The 25,167-nt window shown below is 36.3% G+C and overlaps 1 protein-coding gene across 5 annotated transcripts in view; it reads right to left on the minus strand.

Annotated features, from left to right (window-relative positions):
- Nucleotides 1–25,167, minus strand: part of NUA (nuclear pore anchor) — a 165,799-nt gene that overhangs the window by 53,423 nt on the left and 87,209 nt on the right. For all 5 annotated transcript variants that reach the window (XM_089995210.1, XM_089995219.1, XM_089995206.1 and 2 more), the window contains exons 28-33: nucleotides 11,875–11,922; nucleotides 10,717–10,800; nucleotides 10,563–10,637; nucleotides 10,268–10,452; nucleotides 10,051–10,153; nucleotides 3,896–4,012 (exon numbers count right to left, since the gene is read on the minus strand). In XM_089995210.1, the coding sequence (XP_089851336.1) occupies nucleotides 3,896–4,012; nucleotides 10,051–10,153; nucleotides 10,268–10,452; nucleotides 10,563–10,637; nucleotides 10,717–10,800; nucleotides 11,875–11,922 (612 nt within the window). The remainder of the gene's footprint in view (nucleotides 1–3,895; nucleotides 4,013–10,050; nucleotides 10,154–10,267; nucleotides 10,453–10,562; nucleotides 10,638–10,716; nucleotides 10,801–11,874; nucleotides 11,923–25,167) is intronic.

Below are 25,167 nucleotides of genomic sequence, written 5' to 3' on the forward strand. Positions count from 1 at the left end.
TAAACATCATATCGTACCGTAAAAATTAGTATTTTTAATTAAAATTCAGGAAATTTTCTTAAAAGATCGTAACACAAGAAACAATGATAAATAAAACCATAACATCACATATCAAACAATTATGAACTACATGAGACATCAAACATTCAAGAATCAAGATAATATGCTATGAATGGAATGCATATCACAAAAGAAAGAAATAATAAGCATATTAAACAACAAAACTAAACTACAAGTCACAAGATTCCTGATAGTGCATGTTTACATAAACAAAAACAAAATCACAAAGTGTTTTTCAATTCCTAAACAATTTACATAACCAGTTTTTTTTCAAAATTCAAACAAAAATGTACATAATGTCAATCACGATTATGATTATCATCACCTTCTTCTTCTAGCAAGAAATAAACCCAAAATCAATCTCAATGCCTTTAGGAATGAACATGAACTTCCCCTAAGAGACATTATATGTTAAAAAAACAGAAAAGTCAAAATAAGTGCAACTTAAACTATACTGATTGTGTCTCGTAAGATGCACCATGTATCAGGTGTATTGTACGCAGGAGTATCATATCGATTTCCACCAAGGTAATGATACGTATCGTACCATATTGTACGATAAAACACTAGTTGGAGCAAGAGACATCTTTGAACTTAATCCATCACTCAACATTAAAGGTAGATTTATTAGGCTTCTTATCCATATAATATCATTCTTAGCAAGGATGTAAATGCATCAAATTCAGTTGGTTATAGGCAACACTAAATCTGAGATAACGAAATCTTCCTCTATGTAGTTAAAAGCGCTAGGCAATGCCTAGTCGTTAGACCACTAAAAAGACTAGCCGAGGACTAGGCGGTACCGCAATTAAAAAATAAAAATGTATATAAAATATACATTAAAAAGTATACAAAATATACAGCTATATATAGTCAATTATTCATAACATATTCAGTATAACCAACAAAATATGCCTTCAGCATTTCACAGAAAAATTGATTTTAACACCAACATACATATATATTATATTCATAGCATAATCAGTATATGTATATATACATATATGTATGTGTTATTTATTTATATATAAAAAAAGTATACTTTCAGCCTCAGAAAAAATTACAGAAGCACACACACACACACACACACACACACACACACACACACACACACACAACAATTTACATAATCAGTATTACTAAACATGCTTTCAGACTTTTATAGAAAAATTCACAGAAACTCACACATATATATCTCACATTCAGCCTTTAACAGAAAAAATCATCAGAAAGAAACAAACATTTATAAAAAATATAATCAATTAAAATTAACTGTGCATGCTTTCAATGTTTCACAGAAAAAATCCCAAAAAGCAAAATAAAACACACACACACACACACACATATATATATATATTAACTATGCATGTTTTCATCATTTCACAAAACAAATCACAAAAACACAAGCACATATATATAATTATATATACAAAAAAAGTGACATAATACATATAATAATAAAAAAACGAGTTTAGTTGCTGGCTAGCTTGGTACCTTTTAAGGTACCCACAGAGAAATTGCAAACCCTAGACGTTTTACTTATACTTAGGCCAACTAGGTGGACTAGTCAGTGCCTAGTCAGTGCTTTTGACTACATAGATCTTCCTACTTGATTTCAATGAGAAAACCCTTTACCAAATTTGGATCCTTCCAGCTACTTACCCCAACTTGATGCGGTTATATATGTAAACAGAACATAGATCAAATGGATTAAAATTCACATTTGGATCTCTCAAACCAAATTCAAATCTAATTGTTGTGCCGGATTTGTCAAAGCAACTGTGGTCAGTCAGAAATCCAACCTCAATCCAATCTCTTTGACATTCCCAATTTGTGTCAACCATGTCATTTTCAGATCTAACAATCTGATATGAAACTCAAGCAAAAGAGGTGTGTTAGGATCAAAACATTAGCGATAAGGCATTCGCAGGTGGCAGGTGCTCTACACTAAAAGACATCTTCTTGAAGCATTGAACTGGCAATACAAATAAAAGCATATATCATGAGATATTCAAAGTTCAAGATAATGATTTTGTGAAGCATGTTGACCTACAAGACGTAAACATTAACCCAAGTTGATCAAGCAAGAATTGGAAATACGTAGTTGAAGGCAAAGGATTAAGGAATAGCCACTAAAAAAGGTGATAGCAAGTATGACAAAAAGGAAGAGGAAGCTCAAATTAAAGCAAAGAAGTCATTTCTCCTCACAGAAGAAGCCATATGGGAACAGCTTGATACTTTTCACATATTAACAACAATAAGACAAGAGCTCAAACTATATATAAAAAATTCACAAAAAGCTACCATATGTATAGCAGATTCTAAACACATGCAGAATTCAAAGCATGCCTGAATTCACAAGGTTCACCAATATCAATATCAATATCAATATATACATATGTATTATGTATATATAAAAATGATAGTTAATCATATATAAAACATGGTAAAAAAACAACAGAGAGGCAAAGCTTTTCTTAATTGTTCTGGTCAGAGACAACAGACCAAGCTCATATAAAAGTCATGGTCTTTTGTGTGTGAATTTACAAATTCAGAGGGCCATGGCTTGGAGACGTCCACGTACCCTGTCAAATCATACGAATTCAAGATCAAGAGGAATTGAGACTCCCACAAAAAACTACTTTTGGAGGTAAGCTTAGTAGTCAGAAAATGTTGTAAAGAATTCAGAGACTGAAACATATTCAAAATAGTCGAAAAACATGGACCTAAAACCGATGAAGAGACTGATGATGGCATTGCCATTGGTGCTGTTAAGCAACCTCTGATACTATATCAGAGTTTGTGCATGCAAATGAAACACGGGATTTAACATGGTTCAGCCTGTAAAGACCTATGTCTATGAATACCCACTTCTCTCTCAATGTCATTAAAAGATGAGAGGAGGTTCCTGGATCTCCAGTATTTATGAAATACAAGGCTTGTGTGGAAGGTAACAATCCTTAGATTTACAATGCATAAATGGACTCTCTCTTAATAGAGAAGTTTACAATTATTGAAACTAGAGAGTTCCTTGTTTTAGAAGATATCTTGCGAACTTCTTCTTTTACCAAATTAACAAGGTCCCTTGGACGTCTTCTTGGCCTCACAGGATTCTGGAAGCTTCCCAAAGCTGGTCGACCTAGGCTGGGTCTCCTCATGACCCGTCTCTCAAACAGATCACATGTAAAGTGTCAGATCTAAAAAATATATAAAATAAAAAAAAATAGGTTTACCAACTATAAGGTTACATTAACCACTGGGTTAGCAAGCTATTTTCCATATATATAAAAGGTACAGAGTTATTGAGTAGAAATCACCATCCTTTCCATTGAAATCTTTTTGTAAATTGGATATCGCAAGCTGCATTTTGAATCAAGTGATTCAGACATATAAACAAGTTTTTAAGAGCTTCAAAAATCAATATGCCATAACATATTAAAAAAAAAGTTTAAGGAAACAACGTATTAAAATTTTATGACTCAAAAAATCATATTTCTACATAAAAATGGTGATCCATGATTTGATCTTTAGCAAAGAAAGCATGTTGAACATATATCTATGTGGTGAGCTTGACTCGATATAGCTTGAACCATGGGATTTTAGACCTTATGAAGTCGCAGATAGAGGAAGTTCCACTTATATAATACTTATATTGGTTTTATTTTACCAAAATCTTTCTTGTGGAATGAAGGCTTACTAGTAATTGTGCCATAAGAACAAACTCATCATTCAAAGAGGGGCAAATGCCAACAATGACAAGTAATACAAATTTACCATATATCGATAGAACAAGACATAATAGAATGATCAAATAAAATTTTTGAAAGAATCTTACATTTTCATTTTTGAGTGAATCTGCCAGCTTGTGCAACTCTGTTGCTTCAGCTTGCAGCACAGCAAGTGCATCAGAGGTTTTTTTCAACTCCTGAATTGCCTCTGACTGAAGGACCACCTGCACATAGAAATATATATTCTACATCATCTTTTGTTCAATTTTAATGCATAAAATAAATACAGAGCATAAGGAAAGAGTATACAATATTCAGAAGAGTTAAGAGTCAGAATCAAAATATAACAGTAAGTTCTGGGATATAATAGTAGATGCTTCAACTAGTCTATGAATCAGGACATCTTGAGGATACTAATCACATTACTGAGGGAAAAACAGAATGACAAAGGAAAAAAAATAGAGACAACAAGGTGTTAAATGTGTCATATATATGGTGTATGTATATATAATATATATTTATATATGTGTATTTACATATGTACATATGAATGTATGTAAATGTGTTATAACATATGAATGTATGTAAATGTGTTATATACATATATACATATATGTATATATATATATATATATATATATATTAATATATATTAATATATGTATTTTTTTATTTATCTAGATCATTTTGAATATGGATATATTAATATATATTTAAATATGTGCATTAGAATGCATGGGGAAAGGGATTGTGGAGACTAGTAGATGGTTCCGATCTGAAACCCAAACTAGTCCTCACAAAGGCACTGAATGAAAAAGAATTGTATCTTACAGATGGTGAGGAGGATACAGCATTAGCCACTTATGAGAAAAAGTGGAAAGAGTAGAGAATGGGGCATGCCAAGATCATGTCTTGGCTGATCAATAATGAGGATATTAAGAAATGTTCTAACCTTGCAAAAATTGAGCATGCAAATAAGGCTTGGGAATACCTTAAGAATATGTATTCTCTTAAGTGTATTGCATATGTGTGTAATTTGCAAAAAAAATGGATTATAACTCAAAAAAACAAAAGTACTAGAGAATATTATAATGAGTCATCTGAACTTTATGAAGAGTTGTCTCTTCTTGAGCCTAAATGGCATTGTGCTGAAGATATAGAGCTCTGTCAAAAACAACCTGATGTGAAGTACTTTTATCAATTCATAAATGGATTGAGGCCGAAGTTTGAAAGTACAAAATCGATTCTCCTCCATAGAGGTAAAATTCCCTCTATTATTGACACAGTTAAAGAGTTAAGTATGGAAGAGAATAGGCTAAAAGGGCACACTAAGAAGAATGAAAATAACTTTGTCCTAGCCGTCTCTGGACCAGAAAACTACATGAGCCCTTACAAACCAGCAAATTTAAAAAAAGCCAATGAATATTAAAACAAGCCTCATTGTAAACAAGGCAATGAGTATGACAAGAAAAAAGTTATTTGCTATAATTGTCATGAACCAGGACACATTAAACCTTAATGTCCAAAGATTAGAAAAAGGGAGGAAAAGAAGGTAGCTTCAGTTGGCTCTTCACAAGAGTCAAATGACGTAAAACCTCATGATGCACCTGTATCCATGTCTCAACTAATGGAAACCCCCAAACCTTTTCTTAGAGGGGCATCTTCTTGAAATAGAGCATCAACTAGAGCTGTAGTTTATCATTCCTCGATTTCGGTAAAACTCATTGGCTTCTTGATTCTGTTGTTTCTTTTTATATGACCCCAAGAGTAAATTTTTTTCTGAATGTCACACCAACTTAAGTGTGTCAAATGTTTTTACAGCCGATTGTACATATCTTAAAATAAAAGTAGGGAATTTCAAAAAAATTCAAAACTCTAAAAAGTTTATTATTCCAAAAGTTAGATATATTCCTAAGTTAAGCTTAAATCTCTTGTTTATTTTACAAATATATGATCATTGATGTAATGTCTCCTTCTCTTCTCATGATTGTTGAGTGTACGATCGCCAGTTAGGAAAGTTGATTGGAGAAGGCCATAGAAAAGGAGGTTTTTTGGAAAACCCAATAATAGTTTTTGTTGTAATGTTCTGAAATTGGATTTGGATTTGTGGCACAAACGACTTGGTAATACTAGTGTATCCAAAATCCAACACCTTCAAAGTTTAAAAAAATGTATAATTCCGAAAATTTTACGCGTAAAGACTATATTCTTGGTAAAATTAAGAGATTACTATTCTTTGAAAGAACTGTTGTTTCTTCCAGACCACTTCAGTTAATACAGTTAGATGTATGGGGTCAGTGCCAGTTACATCAAAAGGTGAATATGCGGACTACGTGGTTTTTGCTGATGATTTTTCTAGGGATACTTGGATCTACCTCCTTAAGCATAAATCTGAAGTCTTCTCACATTTTCAAATATTTTATAATTTAGTCAAGAATAAGGTTGAAAGGGATATTTCTATTTTTCGTACTAATTCAAGGGGAGAATTTTTATCAAAAGAACTTAAAGATTATTTAAACTTGCATGGTATCACACATCAAAGATCTTGTCGTCACACACCACAACAAAATGGTTTTTGGCCAAACGAAAACACAGGCACATTATGAAAAAAACTAGAACTTTACTAATAGCAAATCAAGTACAAAAAGAATTTTGGGCTGAAGCAGCCTTATCTACTATATATCTCATTAACAGAATGTTATCCTCATCTTTACAAAATATAACACCAATTGAAAAACTCTTTAAATTAATTTCAGACTATTCTAGAGTAAGAGGTTTTAGGTGCAAATGTTTTGTTTTTATTAATAGAAATGATAAACTTTCTCCTCGTGTCATTCCTTATGCATTTTTAGGTTATACACATAACCAAAAAGGCTACATATGCTTTGATCTTAAAAATAAAAAATTATATGTTTCAAAGAATGTTTTCTTAGAAAAGGAAAGTTCCTTTGTCTTTTCTAAATGTTTTCTTAGAAAAGGAAAATCCCAATCACTCATGTGCACTAGAAAAGTATTCTGAACCAATTGAAGCACAAACTAGAAGGTCATTTAGGATTTCTAAACCACCTACAAAATTTGTATCCTATGAATCTTTCTCCAAAATATAAAGCATTTATTGCTTTAATCCATTCATATGTAGAACCTTCAACCTATGCTCAAGCTAAAGAACATCCTAAGTGGGTAGAAGCCATGAGGGTAGAGTTAAAATATTTAGAAAAGGCTAGTACTTGATTGATTCGCGATGTTCCACAAGGAAAGAAACTCATATGTTGTATATGGCTATATAAGGTTGAAACCATGGTTGCCAGTCGAGGAAGCGAGAAGCGATGCGGGAAGCGGAAGAGGGAAGCGAGGCACTTTCAAAATTTTAGGAAGCGGGAAGTGTGGGACGACTTAGAAGCGAATCAGGAATCATCTCGGAAGCAACCTAGGAAGCGAACCGGAAGCAGCCTAGGAAGTGAGGGGGAAGCGAGAAAAGGGAGAAAAAATAAAAATACAAAAAACAAAAAAAAATGAACCATAAATGGGGAAAGCGAGGGGGAAGCAAGCCAAGTGACAAAAACTAGCAAATAAAAGTAAACACAATATATATGATACATACATCTCTCTTCCAACTCTGACTCAACCCGCCAGTGATTAAATGTTCACTTTCCCAGTAATAGCAGCCTCAGATACCAGAATAGCAGAGTGGCTCTATTTTTATAGCACCAATTGACCTAAGATACAAGTTCAAGAGAAGATGAAGTGGGGTCATGTTATTTCTGAATGCTCGATATGCAGAATACATCAAGCCTTGTAGCAATTCCCTAGTCAGTGAAGAGTATGCCTTAAGCTAGGATCCTCAGTCTACAACTAAAGAATACATGAATGGATCACCACTTACTCCAGCTATAAGGATTGTTTCAACTAATAGAGAAGGATTTTGATTAGATTTTTAACTTGAATCAAGTAATCAATGCTTAGAAATGATCATAATCATATATCAGCTCAACCTGCTCTTGACTTTATGCATCTACTTCCTAGTAGTTTGCTATCATCTAAACTCTCATCCATATGAATGCAATACCAATCTTGCGCCTACTCATTGCTAAAAAGAGATGTAAAAGTACAATTAAAGAATAATTTTCACAAATACTAGAAGAAAGAGGAGGAAGCACAGAGGAAGCGAGGGGGAAGCGTGATTCCCAAAAAACAATGGTGCTTCCCCGAGCGTTTCGAAAGCACGATGTTTCGCGCTTCCGAAACACGCTTCGAGGAAGTGCGCTTCCCCACTTCCCTAGGTGTTTCCGGTAACTCTGGTTGAAACCAAGAGTGATAGAACTCTTAAAAGGTATAAAGTTAGGTTAGTTGTCAAAGGATATTCCCAAGAATATAGCATAGATTACGAAGAAATGGTTGCTCCAATTGCTAGAAAGACCATTGTTAGGATCCTAGTAGCCTTAGCCTCAATCAGAAGATGACCTATATTCCAAATAGATATAAAAATGCCTTCCTTAATAGAACCTTGGTTGAAGAGGCTTACATGGAAGCACCACCTGTTATTAATATCCCTAAGTGTAAAGTTCTTCGTTTAGGCAAAGCACTCTATATTCTTAAACAAGCACCAAAGGCTTGGTATGACAGGTTTAGTCAAGTTATACTTGATATTGACTTTCGAACTTGTTCAATTGAATCTGCCATGTTTGTTAAACCTTCTAGTGTTGGTATTATTATTATTCTTCTCTATGTGGACGATATGATCATCATTGAAGGAGATAAATAGGGAGCTGAAATATTAAAAAACTTCTCAAGAAAAATTTTGAAATGACTGATTTGGGTTTATTAAAGTGTTTTTTAGGAATTAAAGTTGCTTACTGCCCTAGAGGGTACTTGTTATCTTGGTCTAAATTTGGCTTTGACATTGTCTCCAGGTCTGAAATCACAAATAATGAGAGTTGATACCCCAGAGATTGTCAACACCAAGATGCGACTTGATGACGGAGAACCTCTTGAGGATCCTACTCCTTAAAGAACTTATTGGAGCACTCTCTTACTTTCAATTACTAAACCTGATATAACATATGTTGTACACACAACTAGTCAATTTCAGCACGCTCCTACTTCTGTTCACATGGGAGCAGTCATGTGTATTCTTAGATATCTTAAAAACTCTCTTTCTCGGGGCCTTGTTTTTGTATGTGACATCTTCATTAGATTTAATTGTTTAAATTGATACTAACTGGGGAAGTGATCCTAACAACAAACACTCAACCACGAGTTTTTTTGTTTTTTTAGGTGACTGATCTCATGGCAATGCAAGAAGCAACAAAAGGACTCACTTTCATCAACGGAGGCTGAATATCGGGCTATGACAACAACAATGATGAAGGTAGTCTGGCTCAGAAGATTGTTGGTAGATATGATAATTCAAGTGACTAGTGTCTCGCACTTGTGTTGTGACAACAAGAGTGTGATCTACATTGTCAGCAATCAAACTTTTCATGAACATATTAAACATATTGAAATGAATTGTCACTACGTTCGAGAAGAGTATATTCATGGGACTATTGATCTGCCTTATGTTACATCAAAATATCAGTTAGCAGATTTCTTCACCAAACCTCTCGTTGCTCCCAGATATCATTTTCTTTTAAACAAACTTTTGATTATTGTATCGTAAGTTTGAAATGAAGTATTAAATTGTACATATATATTTATATATATGGTGCATGTATATATATATAATATATATTTATATATATGTATTTACATATGTACATATGAATATATGTAAATGTGTTATATACATATATATCTATATAGATAGATAGATATGTTTTTACTTTTTTTCATTTTTTATTTTTTTATTTATTTATCTAGTTCATTTTAAACTAGAGGTCCAACTAGTCAACATTTTAGTTAACTAGTCTTGGAGCTGTTGGAGCTAGTCCAACGGCTACAAATAGAGTCGTTGGACTAGCTCCAACGACTCTATTGAGTCTCCCTTTCCACCCATCTCTTGTGCATAAATAGGGGTTATCCCCTCTCTCAATGTACTTACACTTGCATGTTTTGTGATAAATAAAGAGATTATTTATTTTTAGCTCTCTTGTGGATACCCTATGTGTGGGCTTTGGTTGTGTCATTATTGGACATTTGTTGTGCTTGTTCGCTTGATTTTCTGGTGGACAAATTGTGGTTGCTTGAAAAGCACTTGTTTCCTTACACATGGTACGGAAAGTATAACATACTTGTTTACACATGTACGGAAAGTATAACATACTTGTCTTTCATAGTTGTCCTGTGTTGACCGCCACCGCTGGTGCTCCTTCTCCAAATCATTCTTTAAAGAAGAAACACGAATTTTTAAGTCTTCATTTTCAGATCTACAGTAAATGTCTTAGAAAAATTAGTGTCATACTAGAAAGTAAAATAATAACCCAAGAACTATATGGCTAGTTTACATTGAAAAAAGAATAAATTAACTCTGTAATTCTTACTTTATCATAGAGTTTTGTTCTTTCAAAGAAGAAATTTCACACAAAGTCGATGAGAGTGCTGCTTCTTTCTCGGAAATGGCAGAGGCAAATTCCATTCCCTTTGTCACCAAATTGCTCTCCAGTTCAGAAATGTGCTCCCTCAGTAAATTAATTTCAGATTCCATGGACATTTTCATCTTATCCGCCTGCACAATATAAACAACCAATAACCAAGTTTCACTAAGTTTCCTTTAACCTATAGAAGCACTGTGATAGATACTCAGTAAGGAGCAAGGAACATAGGACAGCACATCACCTCAGCCTTGAAAGAGTTATGAGCACATTCAATTTGCTTCAATGCTTCTTCATTGACTTCACCAATTTTCTTGAACTGTACATATTATGAGATTATTAAGCAAAAGCAGTAAAAATAAGAAAAAGATAAAATATCCACTAGGTGGTCTCAAAACCTGCAGCATGTGCTCTCTAGAGGATTGAGCTTCTTCTCTTAAAGATTTCATTTCATCCTTAAACCTCTCAAGATCCAAGGTACCCTGAAACACATTGATGAAGAAATCAATGTTCATTCAAACTATAGAAACTTATTTGGAAAGCAGATTCAATTAAATAAATTAAGCAACAACATTGTGAAGCTTTTTTTTATGCACGCTATCAAGCTATATCACCATAAATGTGGAATATTAATAGATCATATCATGGACATGATGCAAGAAACGAAGATGATAACTAATCATCCAAACAAAAAAAGGCATAAGGAACCATTTGGTCCAACTTTTCATGATGTTGGACATTCATTGTCGAGGGCATGGGAAGGAAGCATTTAACTTGACAATATTGTAGGCGAACTTATTCTCAAGAAGTCCATTCTGGTTAGTTATAAAGTTAAACATGCAATCAACGATCCATTTGAGAATTTCATAATGATACCAACACATGCTTTTTGTAAGGTTAAAAGCATCATAGGTCCTTAAAATTCTGTATATATGATATCCTAGACAGGGGTCTCATGCTATTCCATATTTACATGGGACAGATGGGGTCAGCTGACATTACTAAAAAATAATATTTTGCTCATGTTTCTGTGGCAGTCTTCATATCAGCAGGATGCCGTATGAAGAAATGAGATCAGATGGCAGCATGCAATATAATCAAAGAGCAATCAAATAATTATGGGTTATAGCTAGCATATGGAACCTAGAAATGAACTATCACAAGGCAATCAACTAACCTACAGCTGCAGCAAGTTAATTATTAAAGCATAAAGTATGATGCACATATCAAAAATATAACAATGTGTTTATAATAGAAGCACTTGAAGGAAGAAGAAGATTGGTTACACAAAGGAAACTGACATGCAAAGCTTGTAGGAACTATTAATAGTTAAAGGCTGGCCATTTTTATTTTCATTTGCATAAAACACATAAAAAAAGCAACCAAAGTGTGCCATTGGCAGCAACATAACACACAAGCACATAAGTAACCTCAGCAATTAGCACATTCAGAATTGGCAATAACCTCCCAGAAAGAGCCATGCATTTCTTACAGATCAACATCAAAGTATTCATTATATTTACAAAAACAAAAAGGCAGAGGTTATGAACACAGACATCCACAGCAGAAGAAATTGAATGTGCCGGACCAGCATCCACATTCACCTGCACCAAAATGACAAGTTCAAATGTGTTACACACAAATAGCTAGGAAAAACAAATCCAACGAAATAGGTGAGCAACCTTCAGCATGCAGAAAACAGCAGTAACACTTATCAGAGAAAGTTACAAAACTGCAACATTTCCAAAAAAGTACACCAATACTCATATTTCCTTCATTCTCAAACTTTTTGTTTTCCTTTTTTTTGTTTTGGACAGGTAAGTTGGGGGGTGAGATAATTCCTGTGTAATAAGAACCCCAGACCCTTCGGTTATGACAACCTAACCATCCCGGTAGTTTCATCTGATCCCTCTAATTTTTGCTCCTATGCTTTATTGCATTGACCACCTCATTCAATGAAAACCTTCATGGGAAACTCAACGAAATAAAAAAACTATAAATTCTTCGGGAAAACAATAAACCTCAGCGACCATCCATTGCAGCTAACATGTCATGGAACAGAACTGAACATACAAGGAAGGTTCTTGCACGCATATGCAGAAGACCAATTTATGATAAATAGACTAAGAATGTCACAGACCGAACTTTCGGAATAGGGCAAGTTGCAGTGTGGAGCTCTATCAAGTGGAAAATGCATCGTGTAGGAATGTGCAGTATGTGTTGGCTTGATCGATGACGTGAGATGGTAGCATAGCACGCGATAGGAACGGCATCGTTGTTAGTGCACCATTGTATGGCGGCACAGACGTGTGGAGCGATGTTTGGTTAAGCAGTGCCAACGGATCAGAGGATGTTGCATTTGGAGATTTGGTTAAGGATCCCTCGGCTTGCAAGAATGGGAATCACGCATAGCAGTTGGATGCACGGGGGTGCGCGTGGGTTAGAGCTAATTCTCCAGGAATCACCTTGAAAAGATGTCACGACTGGGCCTCGATCTCAGGATCCAGACCCAATCTGTTTTACTTTTATTTAAACACATGCTCATTAATGGCATGTTGTAATTTCCACACTTTATGTAATACCCTAATTACATTGTACGTGTATATAGTGAATGAAAAGAAACCACGGACCCTCATTTTGGGGTTTTCTACGGCCACTAACACCTCTCTCCCTATCTATTCCTCTTCCTCCTGTGATTTATGGTAGAGTATCAGTTTCTAGCATGGTATCAGAGCTTCATATCCTTCCTTGAAGATTGTTTCATCCCCTTCATCCTCTTCTAAGGTATTTTTCTCTTCCTTGAAGACCGTTTCTTTCTTACCTTCACAACCCATAACATTTGATTTCTTCTTCTCCGTTTTATTTCTCTTCTCGTTGTTCTTTCTTTCTTTCATACTATTGCATCTGTTTTCTTCTTCTCCTGTTTATTTACGCACGTAATATCAAAACTCATGTTTGCGTGATTTCAAAGATTGAAATCACGTCAAACCGTTCTTTTCTTTCTTCCATATTGACGTCAGAACTGAATCTGACCTGAACACGATCTGTATTCTGCCTTGATTGGTTAACAGCACTTTATCTTCCTCTCTACCTTGAATTTTCTCCCATTTAGAAAGAAACCACGTTGAAGAAAACATGTTGTTTTCATATTAACGTATTTTCTTGCCGACTGAATACCTATTTTCCTTTAGAGCAATTCTTCTTTACTGCATATTCTGTTTTTTTTGCCTCAGGTCTGCAGGCTATTATTATTATTAAAAAAAAAAGAGGCAACCGAGTTCTCTGAAATTCAGTTATTTGTTCTAAATTTTAAATTCTAAATTATTAATTCTTATTTTGTTTGCTCTAAAGTGACTTCTCTTTCCGGACTCTTAATCCACTTCGTTTTCGCTTCCCATTGACTATGGATTCATTCTCTTATTCACAATCTTGCCTTTCTTCCAACTTTCTCAGTTAGCTTGTGTCTGAGAAACTGAACAATTCAAATTTTTTAACCTGGAAGAGACAAATCATCCCACTCATAAGAAGTCAGGATCTTTTTCAACATCTAGATGGCTCTATTTCTGTTCCTCCAGAGTCCATATCACAAGAAGGCAAGAGTGGGGAGGGTGACACTACAATTACTTTTGTTAGAAATCCAAAGTATGTATCCTGGATGAAGTGAGACCAGGCTTTGGTTGCCTACATCACTTCCACTCTATCACTGGAGGTGCTTGTGGCAATCTCAGACGACTGCTCAGTTATACAGTTATGGCATCGTCTTGTTCAGACATATTCACAAGTTTCTCAGGGTAGAATATTATTTTTAAAGAAAGAGTTTCAAATGCAGAGGAAGGACTCCATGACTGTCATAGAGTACTTAACCAAAATGAAGACTATCACGGATCAGTTAGCCATCGTGAGTTACGCGATCAGTGACAAAGATATGGTGCAGCAGACTTTGAGTGGGCTGGGACCCGATTATCACATGATGGTTACTTCTTTGTTGTGTTTACCAGACTTACCTGTTAAATTATGTTGTTTTGATATGCATATATATATATATATATATATATATATATATATGTATATATATATATATATATGTATATATGTATATATATATATATACATATGCTGTAAACCGAAATACCCATCAAGGGTATTTTGGTACTTTCACTGTAATAGGTGTCAGCCCAATAGGGGCTGACAACCCTTTTTTATCCCATTTTTATTTTCTTTCATTCTTTTGTGTATTTTTTAAAGTTACTTTTTGGGTCATTGGGAGCAGCTCCAATATGATTGTTTGAGCTGCTCCCAACAGTCAGAATTCTGATTGGGAGCAGCCCAACAGTCACATTGGGCTGCCCCAACAGCCCCCTCTTGTTCTATAAATTGGCCATGAAGGCCTTGTACTTTTGTATCACTCTCTTTAGAGATTATATGCAATATTAATTTTGCTAGACCCTTGTGTGGGTGGTTCGGTGATTCAATCAAGCATTCCACTTGATTGAAAGTGTGTTCTTACATGTCCATGCATGTGTATCGGATTCAATTAACTTCATTACATGGTATCAAAGCTTTGGTGTTCCAAAAGACGCTTATTAGAAAGAAGGTCGTGATCAAAAGGAAGATCTTGGACTTGAAAAAATTTCAAGAGTCGCATCGAGAAGTGGACTATCTCGAAAAAGGCCTTTACACTTTTTTCTTCTCTCTTCCACTCTTCCCCATCTTCTCTTGTTTTTTTATTCCCGCTTGTTGTATATGGAGAATGAAAGGGAAGTGAGTGTCTCCATTCACATACGCCTAAATGACACCAACTATATGATGTGGGTATTCATAGCTAAACATAAGATATGGGAAAAAGGGCTTTGGGGGTTAGTTGACGGCACCGACAAGGAGCCTAAACTCATACTTACAAAGTTGGAGAATGAAAAAGAAATTGCGCTTCAAGAAGAGGAAATGGCTAAAGTCGTTTCCGAATATGAGAAAAAATTAAAAGAATAGAGGAAGGGTCACTCCAAAATTATTGGATGGCTCATCAATAGTGTGGACATTCACAAATGTTCTAGTATGGCGAAGTTTGACTTCGCTAGTGATCCTTGAAAATACCTTAAAGACATGTATAGTCTTAAAGATATTGCACATATATATGTAATGTCCAAAATAAAGTAAGAACCATGATTGAAGGAGAGATGAGCATAAAAGAGTACTACAATGCTCTCTCTCTCTCTCTCTCTCTCTCTCTCTCTCTCTCTCTCTCTCTCTCTCTCTCTCTCTGTCCTTTGAGATGAATTAGCTCTTCTTGAACCAAAGTGGCATTGCCCACAAGATGTCGAGCTCCGTGAAAATCAAATCAAAGTGGAGCATTTTTATCAATTCATAAATGGGCTTAGGCCCGAATGTGAAGGAACTAAGTCCGCTCTTCTTCATAGAGGAGGGGTCCCTTCCATAGTTGAGACACTTGAAGAATTAACTATAGAAGAGAATAGGTTGAAAAGGTCATCCACTTTTAAGGATAAAGAATTTGTGCTTGCTATATCAACGCCCGGAAACCATACGAAGAGTTATAAACCACCTCATTTTGTAAGAAATGAGAATGAAAGGAATCACAACTATGAAAAGAAGGGTGATCATGAGTCAAAGAAAGGTGAAAAAATTATTTGGTACCATTGCTATGAACCAGGACACATCAAACATTTTTTGTCCCAAAAGAAAGAAGGAGGATTATAAAGAAGACAAAAGAGTGACTTCGGTGGAAATGAGTGAAGTAGACGACTCCAAATGCATTGGTTCGCTATCCTTGGCTCAATTGATGGAAGCATTGCAACCTATGTTTAAAGCTCAATCTCCCTCTTATTTGGGAGCGGCCGTATCGATAAGTGACAACCATGGTAAGACCTCTTAGATCTTAGATTCCGATGCTTCATTTCATATGACTCCTAATGAGTCTATATTGTCCGAATGCAAGTTTAATTCAAATGATTCTTGTGTTTCTACTGCCGATGACACCTCTTTAAAAATCAAAAGTTTTGACATTTATCGAAAAACACCTATATTTCACATATCAAATATTAGAGTAGTACCAAAATTAAATTTAAACCTCTTATCAGATTCTCAAATTGTGGACTATGGTTGCAAATTTTTTTTCTCATCTAATGATTGCCTAATACAGGATCTTCAGTCCGAGAAGCCGATTGGGCAAGGCCATAGAAGAGGAGATCTCTATGTTACGGACAATCTTGAATTGCCAAAACAATCTTTTTTGTAATTTTGTGGAAAAGAAAGATGTAGAAATTTGGCACAAAAGACTAGGACATCATAGTGTGACCAAATTACAATCATTTTCACTTCTTTCGAATTGTAAAAGGAAAAATTTTGTATGTGAAGATTGCATTCTTGGCAAAATGAAGTTGTTACCTTTTGGAACAAGACATCTTATAACTAAGAATTCATTTGAACTTGTGCATTCGGATATATGGGGACTTGCACCAATCATATCCAAAGGAGGCGTTTCTTACTATGTTGTGTTTGTGGACGATTTTAACAGACACTCTTGAATATTCTCTTTAAAAGACAAATCAAAAGTATTTGATTGTTTAAAAAAAATCATAGTTATATACAAAATCAATTTAAAACCAATATCCAAATTTTTAGAACTGATTCTGGGGGAGAATTTGTGTCAAGAGAATTTAAAAATTATCTTGACACAAATGGGATTGTTCATCAAAAATCATGTCTCTATACCCCTCAACAAAATGGACTTGCCGAAAGAAAGCATAGACACATTATTGAAACCACTAGAACTCTTCTAGTATCTAGAAATGTTCCAAAAAAATTTTGGGCTGAAGTTGCCCTTACGGCAGTCTACTTGATAAATAGAATGCCTTCAAAAAAAATTGAAAACATTTTTCCTATTGAAAAACATTGTAAAATGTCTCCCGATTATAAAAGATTGAGTGTTTTCGGGAGACATTTTACAATGCCGAAAACCAAAAGCCATTCTTTGTGTGTTTTTGGGCTATGCCGAAAACCAAAAATGATAAAGGTGTTATGACATTGAAAGAAACAAGTTATATGTTTCTAGAAATGTTACATTTCTTGAAAATGAAAGCGGGTTTACCAAAGATAATATCCAAGAGAGTTGTGATTATTCGTTCCTATTTAACCTAGTGAATTACAAAAGTGAATGTATTCATGAGAGTCAAAACATTTATGAGGCAAATGAGAATATGAGTAGGAGTCTTGACAATGTGGACCCACCTCACAATAATTTACAAACTTATGCTCGTCGTACTGAAGATCACCCACAAAGTGCTTCAGAAAGATACTCCCAATGCCAAGAAGAATATTCTTCCAACCTTAGAAAATCCATAAGAATTTTGAAAGCTCCTAATAGATTTGTATCATATGATTCCTTTAAACATAAGTTTAGATCCTGACTAATGGTCATTCACTCGTATTCTGAACCTCAATCATATTATGAGGCTAAACACCGGCATGAATGGATTAAGGCCATGAATGATGAGTTGGAAGCATTAGAAAACGCAAAAACGTGGGAGATCCAAACATTACCCAAAAGAAGAAAAACTATAGGATGTTGATGGGTTTATAAGGTAAAAACCAAGTACAACAGAACATTAGAAAGATATAAGGCTAGGTTAGTAGCCAAGGGATACAGTCAAGAATATGGGATTGACTATGATGAGACATTTGCCCCAGTTGCTCGCATGACTACTGTTAGAACACTCATTGCTATAGCATCAATTAGGAAATGGCCCATATTTCAAATGGACGTTAAGAATGCTTTTTTAAATGGCAACCTAGATGAAGAAGTATACATGAATCCTCCTCTTGGTTTGTCTTTAGCACATGAAAAAACTCTCCGATTACGTAAGGCCTTGTATGGCCTAAAGCAAGCTCTAAAGGCTTGGTATGATAGATTCAGTGATGTGATGACACAACTTCATTTAAAATATGATTGTTTGAGCTGCTCCCAACAGTCAGAATTCTGACTGTTGGGAGCAGCCCAACAGTCACATTGGGCTGCCCCCAACAGCCCCCTCTTGTTCTATAAATTGGCCTTGAAGGCCTTGTACTTTTGTATCACTCTCTTGAGAGATTATATACAACATTAATTTTGCTAGACCCTTGTGTGGGTGGTTCGGTGATTCAATCAAGCATTCCACTTGATTGAAAGTGTGTTCTTACATGTTCTTGCATGTGTATCGGATTCAATCCACTTCATTACATTACCTACATTTGAAGACCTTCGTGCTAAGCTCTTACAGTATGAGATGACCTTGAAGGGATTCTCCAAAGGTATTCACAACCCCATTAGAGCACAAGATGTTCTTGCCACATGAGTTACTTATGGTCGAGGACGTGGCAGGTATCAATCTCGGGAAAGGGGAGGTCAAGAGAAGAATGGACAAGGAGCCCGTGGAATATTACATACTCCCAGTATGCCTCCTAATCTGCAAAGGCAAAGAACAATACCTACTTGCTTTCTCTGCAACAAAAGAGGGCACATCAAAGCAAATTGTTGTCATAACCTGCAAAATAGAGGAAAACAATTGGAGACAAGAAAAGGCACAGATACATTAAAGAATACTAGAGAAGTCAGAGTTGTTATTATCTGTCTTGGTTGAATTGAACATCAAACATAAATAATCAAGGTACTTGGTATATTGATTCTGGTGCAGCCACTCATGTCACTGGTGATGTTGGTAAGCTCCTAAACCTTGTTCCTTATGTTGGTAGAAATAGTATTGTCACTGGAGATGGGTCTCATCACCATACTTCGCACATTGGAAATTCTGTAATTCCTATGTTCAATTCTTCCCTTGCTCTTTCAAATGGTATTCATGCTCCTAATATTAAAAAAAATATTGTTTCAGTCTCTAAGCTTGTCGATGACATTAATGCTTCAGTTGAGTTTACTCCTTTTTCTGTTCATATTAAGGACCTTCTCACGAGGAAAAAGTTCGCTGAAGGAAAACGACAAGGGAATATGTATGTGTTCCAAGAGGATCCTTCCTCTCGTGTTCAACCTGTTGATTCCATCTTGAAGCTCACAGCATCATCTCCAGTTCCTCCTGAGAGTGTTCTTAATATTTCAGAATGTATTGAGCCGAATCTTTGGCATGGTCGTCTGGGTCATTGTAGTAGTCGTTTTATTGATAAGCTTGTATCAAACAGTCTTATTCCCAAGTCAAGTCTGAATTTAAGTGTCGATAATAAAAAATGTTCTAGTTGTCTTCAGTGTAAGAGTCATGTTCTTCCATTTCATTCCATTAATAAAAGAGCTTCAAGACCATTTGAAATTATATGTTCTGATGTTTGGGGTCCGGCTCCAGTTCCTTCCGTGTCTGGCACTAGATATCATCGCATTTTTGTTGATAGCTATTCTCGATATACATGGATCTTCTTTATGAAAAGTAAATGTGAAACCTTCAAATTGTTTCAGAATTTTCATTCATTTGTTCAAAATAAATTCTCAGAAAATATTACTTGTTTCCAATGTGATGGAGGGGGTGAGTTCTCTTCAAATGACTTTATTAATTTCTTTCAGACAAATGGAATAAGTAGGCCGGTGTCTTGTCCCCATACACCTCAACAGAATGGAGTTGCTGAACTGAAACATCGCCATATTGTCGAAAGTGCAATGAGCATATCTTTCAGTTACCTTTTGGGCAGAGGCATTTCATACAGCAATCTATGTCATAAATTGATTGCCCATGAATATCTTGGAAAACAAATCACCTCATTTCTCTTTGTATGGTGTGCATCCAAATTATCATAATTTGCGTTTATTTGGGTGTGTATGTTATGTTCATGTTGACAGTTCAATGTGACATAAGTTTCAGGATAAGGCCTTACAATGCAGATTTGTGGGATATGTTGATGATTACAAAAGATACACATGCTATGATCCCGTGAGCAGGCGCATCAAGATATCCAGAAATGTTATGTTTGATGAATCAAATTTTGGTCATAATGTTGACACTCCTCCTGAAATTGAAATTTATCACCCTTGGTTGGACTCAGATCTCTTTTCTAGTATTGACGATGTTTGTTCTTCATACTGTAATCAAAGAGATGAGGGAAACATGACTACTGTTGTGCAAAGAACTCAAAAAAGTGTGATCTCTGAACCATCATTGGCTCCCGAAAGGTATAAAGGCATTGTTTACTCGCGACGTGAGAAGGAGATATTCCCCAGCTGAATTCTCCTTCTGTTTCCATTCAATCATCTGTTCACAGAAGGTCTACCCAGCCTCGACATCCTATTGATAGGTGGGTTAGTTATGAGAACTTCACAATGGATTTTCAACGAAGAAATGGAGGCTCTTCATGAATGTGGCACTTGGAATATTGCTTTCAGACCACACAATCGAAATGTGGTTGGTTCAAAGTGGGTGTATAAGATAAAGTATAAGTCGGATGGTACTATCGAACGATAGAAGGCTAGATTGGTTGCCAAAGGCTTCACATAGGAGTAAGGACAAAACTATGATGAAACCGTCAATCCAGTTGTGAAAATTGGCACTATCTGCATCATATTATCATTGGTTGTTGAGCACCAGTGGACTCTCAGTCAACTGGTTGTAAAAAATGTATTTCTCCATGGAACTCTGAAAGGAGGAAGTATACATGGAGCAACCCACTGGGTATGCCGAAAGGAATTTCAAAGAATACGTGTGCAGATTAAAGAGAGCTATATATGGTCTAAAGCAAGCACCTCGATCTTGGTTTGATAGTTTCTCCCTTGAAGTAGAATAATATGGCTTTAATTGGTCTATTCTTGACCATTCTCTTTTCATATTCAAATGCAAAGATCTGTTATTGATATATGTTGATGACATTATCATTACAGGCTAAGTCACATGGGTGCTGGTGCGGGAGCGGGTGCGGGTGCGGGGATTCGGCACTTCCAAAAAACCCGGGTGCGGCGGTGCGACAAAAAAAAAATTTAATATATATATATATATATATATATATATATATATATATATATATATATATATATATATATATATATATATATATATATATATATATATAAAAGGGGTTCGGGTTCCCCCAACACGGGTCCTGGGCAAGGCATATTTAAAAGTCGTTCCGCGTAATTACTCGGGCTTTAAAATCAATAGTCAATATTTTATTAGTTTTGACCTCTGTTTCCGTGACCGTACCGCCTCCAGCCATCTTTTCTACCTTTACATTTTTAGATTTCTTTATGACATATAATAAGATATTTGGAGATTTTGTGTTTTGCGCTTTTTCCTTCTGGAAGTGGAGGTGAGACTAGTTGGGGGCAATTAGTTAGTGCATCACGTGAAGGAACTTTGGTTAGAGTCCCCAACCCTGGTTGGGTGCAACACTCGAGACATGTAAAGGGTTAGTGTGATGTGATTTGAAGTAATAAGGGGCAGCAGCGTTAGCTTTACTACTTTGTCCCAAAGGCCGAATGTTGGAAGCAGCAAAGGATGAAAGGGGGAGATTGGTTGCGCATCAGAGACCGGGGCAGTAGTAGTGCAGGCACAGCAGGGAGCTTTGCAGGCGCAGCAGCAGCCTTGGCCGTGAATGATTCCGGTGAAGAGAGGGAAGGTATTAGTCCGGCGCCTCAAAAGCTGTCTCGCACCGATGCGTTCCCCTTTAGGATGCCTCCCTTCTCCCGTTGTAACAACAGCCCCACCTTTTATAACAGTGAGGGCAGGTCGAGCGATTTATACGATGTCCCCTGTGGTGCAGTTGGGGCAGGAGCTACTGCAACAAGGACTCTGCAACCTTCTCCTATTGCCTTCAAATCCCCAGGTATCAACTCTAAAACAACACCCCCTTCCAAAACACCCTTTGCATTTTTCCGGCACCTCTGATTTGTCCAAAGAATCACCCTTGTATCATTTCATAGGGCAAAATTTAAAAAAAAATCAAAAAGATGTATCAAAATGACCCTGGGTGCGTTGACCGCACCCAGGGTCGTGTTGACCGCACGCGCACCCGCGTCGCGTCGACGCGGGTGCGGCATCTGTTTTGCCGAGTCCCTGTGACATAGATTACAGGTAACTCTAATGAACATATTGAATAGGTCAAAGAACTTTTGAACCATAGATTTAAGATGAAGGATCTTGGTAAACTGTAATACTTTCTTGGAGTAGAAGTTGATAGGACTCCTAAAGGCATGACACTCACTCAACATAAGTATATTATTGATGTTCTTAGCAAGGCAGGTATGACAGTTTGCAAGCCTCTAAGCACACCCAATGTACTTCATCAGAAACTCAGTTCCCAAGATGGAGATTTGTATAAGGACCCTACAGGATATCGTCGGGTAATAGGAATGCTTCAGTATCTTACCTTCACTCGGTCGGACATTGTCTATTCGGTCAATCAGGTGTCTCAATTCATGCAATATTAGACATATCGAAGTTGTTAAACGCATTTTTCGATATTTGAAGGGAACTATTGGAGATGGACTTCTATACAGAAAGAGTATGCATGGCCATCACATGCAGATTGGGCAAGAGATCCAGATGAGTGTAAATTAGTCTCAGGATACTGTGTTTTCATTGGCCTAAATCTTGTATCCTGGAGCAGTAGAAAACAAAAGGTCATAGCTAAGTCGAGCACAGAAGTTGAATATAGATCAATGGCAGCTACTACAACCGAAGTAACATGGATCAAACACCTCTTGACAGAAGTAGGAGAATCGATTTCTAAAAGCATTCTCCTGTGTGATAATCAAAATGCTATCAACATGTCATTCAATCCTATCTACCACAGTCGTGCCAAGTATATTGAACTTGATCAACATTTTGTAAGACAGAAGGTCGAACAGAAGGAAATTGAACCAGAATACGTTCGGACTGATGATCAAGTTGCTGACTTGTTTACAGAGGGACTTATCAAGGACAAATTTTGGATGTTAAAAGGCAAGTTGTTCATGGTTCAAAACCATATACAACTTGAGGGAGGATGAAAAGATGTCACGACTGGGCCAGGCTCTCGGGATCCAGACCCAATCTACTTTAGTTTTATGTAAACACATGCTCATTAATGGCATGTTGTAATTTTCACACTTTATGTAATACCCTAATTACCCTGTATGTGTATATAGTGAATGAAAAGAAATCGCATACCCTAATTTTTGGGTTTTCTGTAGCCACTAACGCTTTTCTCCCTCTCTATTCCTCTTCCTCTTGTAATTTACGGTGGACTACCAGTTTCTAACACACCTTAGGTGATTCCAACCAAGTATGGTGACTCTACTAGGCGAGAGAATGCCTAGGCGCCGGCGAATGAGTTTGGGTAGTGCTCTTCACTATGGTGTCCAATCATCAACTGGTATTTGAATTGGAGGCCGCAAGGTCTTGTTCCTTCAGTGGCGAGGTTTTGTTGTGGCGTGCGCATGGAGTCGCAATATGCTCCATGGCACGCAAGGCTAAGGAATTGTTTGTGCCCTTTTCGGAAGTGATAAGGGGTATGGGACGACTATGCACCAAGTGGCATGAACTATATAGAATACGCATTTGAAGATGCGCTTGATCAGCTTCCGCTAGGCAGCTGCGCATAGGGTGGTGCGCAGGGCCAATAAAATAATTCAACACATGGAAAAGTGTTGATGTGCAGCCTTTGGCCGTAAGGCTATTCAGATGGGGCAGTTTAGCGTATTGCGGGTTTGTGAGGCATTCTATGCTCGTGACAAATTAGTTGCAAGTGAGTGATTGGAAGGCTTGTGGCAGTAAGAAAGGACTGTCGCGCCACACTAGTTTATTGCAGAAATAGGCCCGTGACAAAGAGAGTAGATAAACCAAATTAGTTTAAATGGTTCAAATTAGCCTATTATTTAGATGGAATCAGTAGTTCAATGAGCCAACTGTTTGATGGTTATAGAAACATGAAAGTTACGAGAAACGAATATTTATCGCATATAAGACATTTGTAACCTGAAAAGCTAGCAATTAACTCAAAATATATCTATTCTTAATGTTTGAAAACGTTGGGATGTTACATCCAATATTCTAAATTGTGGATGCATCGGAAACAAGCACCAATAACAGAGTAAATAAAAACACATTTGGGAATTGGGAGCTTTCTTTCCTTGTCATAAAGAATCAGCTATTGTCACACAAATACAAAATCCCTTTTCAAACATGTATTTAAGCATTAAGTACTTGAGTGAAATGTCACTCATACCATGCCAAGATGAAAAAAGGGTAACTTTACATCAAACAAGGTTAGGAGCACTTCAACTATGAAACAAGAAATGAAGTTCATTAAACGATACACTTGCATGCTTAGCTCTCAGTAGAGGAACTCGAAACTTATACGGTGGGCCCTAATTTGATAAGCATTAGCAAGACCATTCACCCACACGCCATGTAGAATTTGAAGAAAGCCATGCAAACTTCAGGCAACTCAATTATCAGACATTATATCTTTCTCTGTAAAAGACCATGATAAGTCGGGGTTCTCGCGAATTTGGTTTGGTTTGGTCAACCAATGAACAAACTACGGATTATAAGCAAACTTGCTAAGCCCTGAACACACCATCACATAATGGTCTCGTCTGGCTTATGTCATCATGTCCAAATGTGAAGAAAGTATGTAATCAACATCTGATCCCAAATCCATGTAAAATGTGATAAGGAATAAACTAATATGAACTTGGAGCTGGTAAGGGTTCCCCGCAACTTGTCTAAATTCCAATCTGAAATGGAATCTAGTAAGGCTACATCCAAACATGTAAGAATCATAACACTCATATCCAAACACAATTGAACCAGTTCAGATTCCTATATGCGAAGAAGGGAGTTTGGAGTAAAGATCAAGTAGAAAGCTCAGATCCAGATAACTGAAAAGCT

Source organism: Nuphar pumila, chromosome 2, assembly GCF_984573655.1.
Source record: "Nuphar pumila chromosome 2, dmNupPumi1.hap1.1, whole genome shotgun sequence".
NCBI lineage: Eukaryota > Viridiplantae > Streptophyta > Magnoliopsida > Nymphaeales > Nymphaeaceae > Nuphar > Nuphar pumila.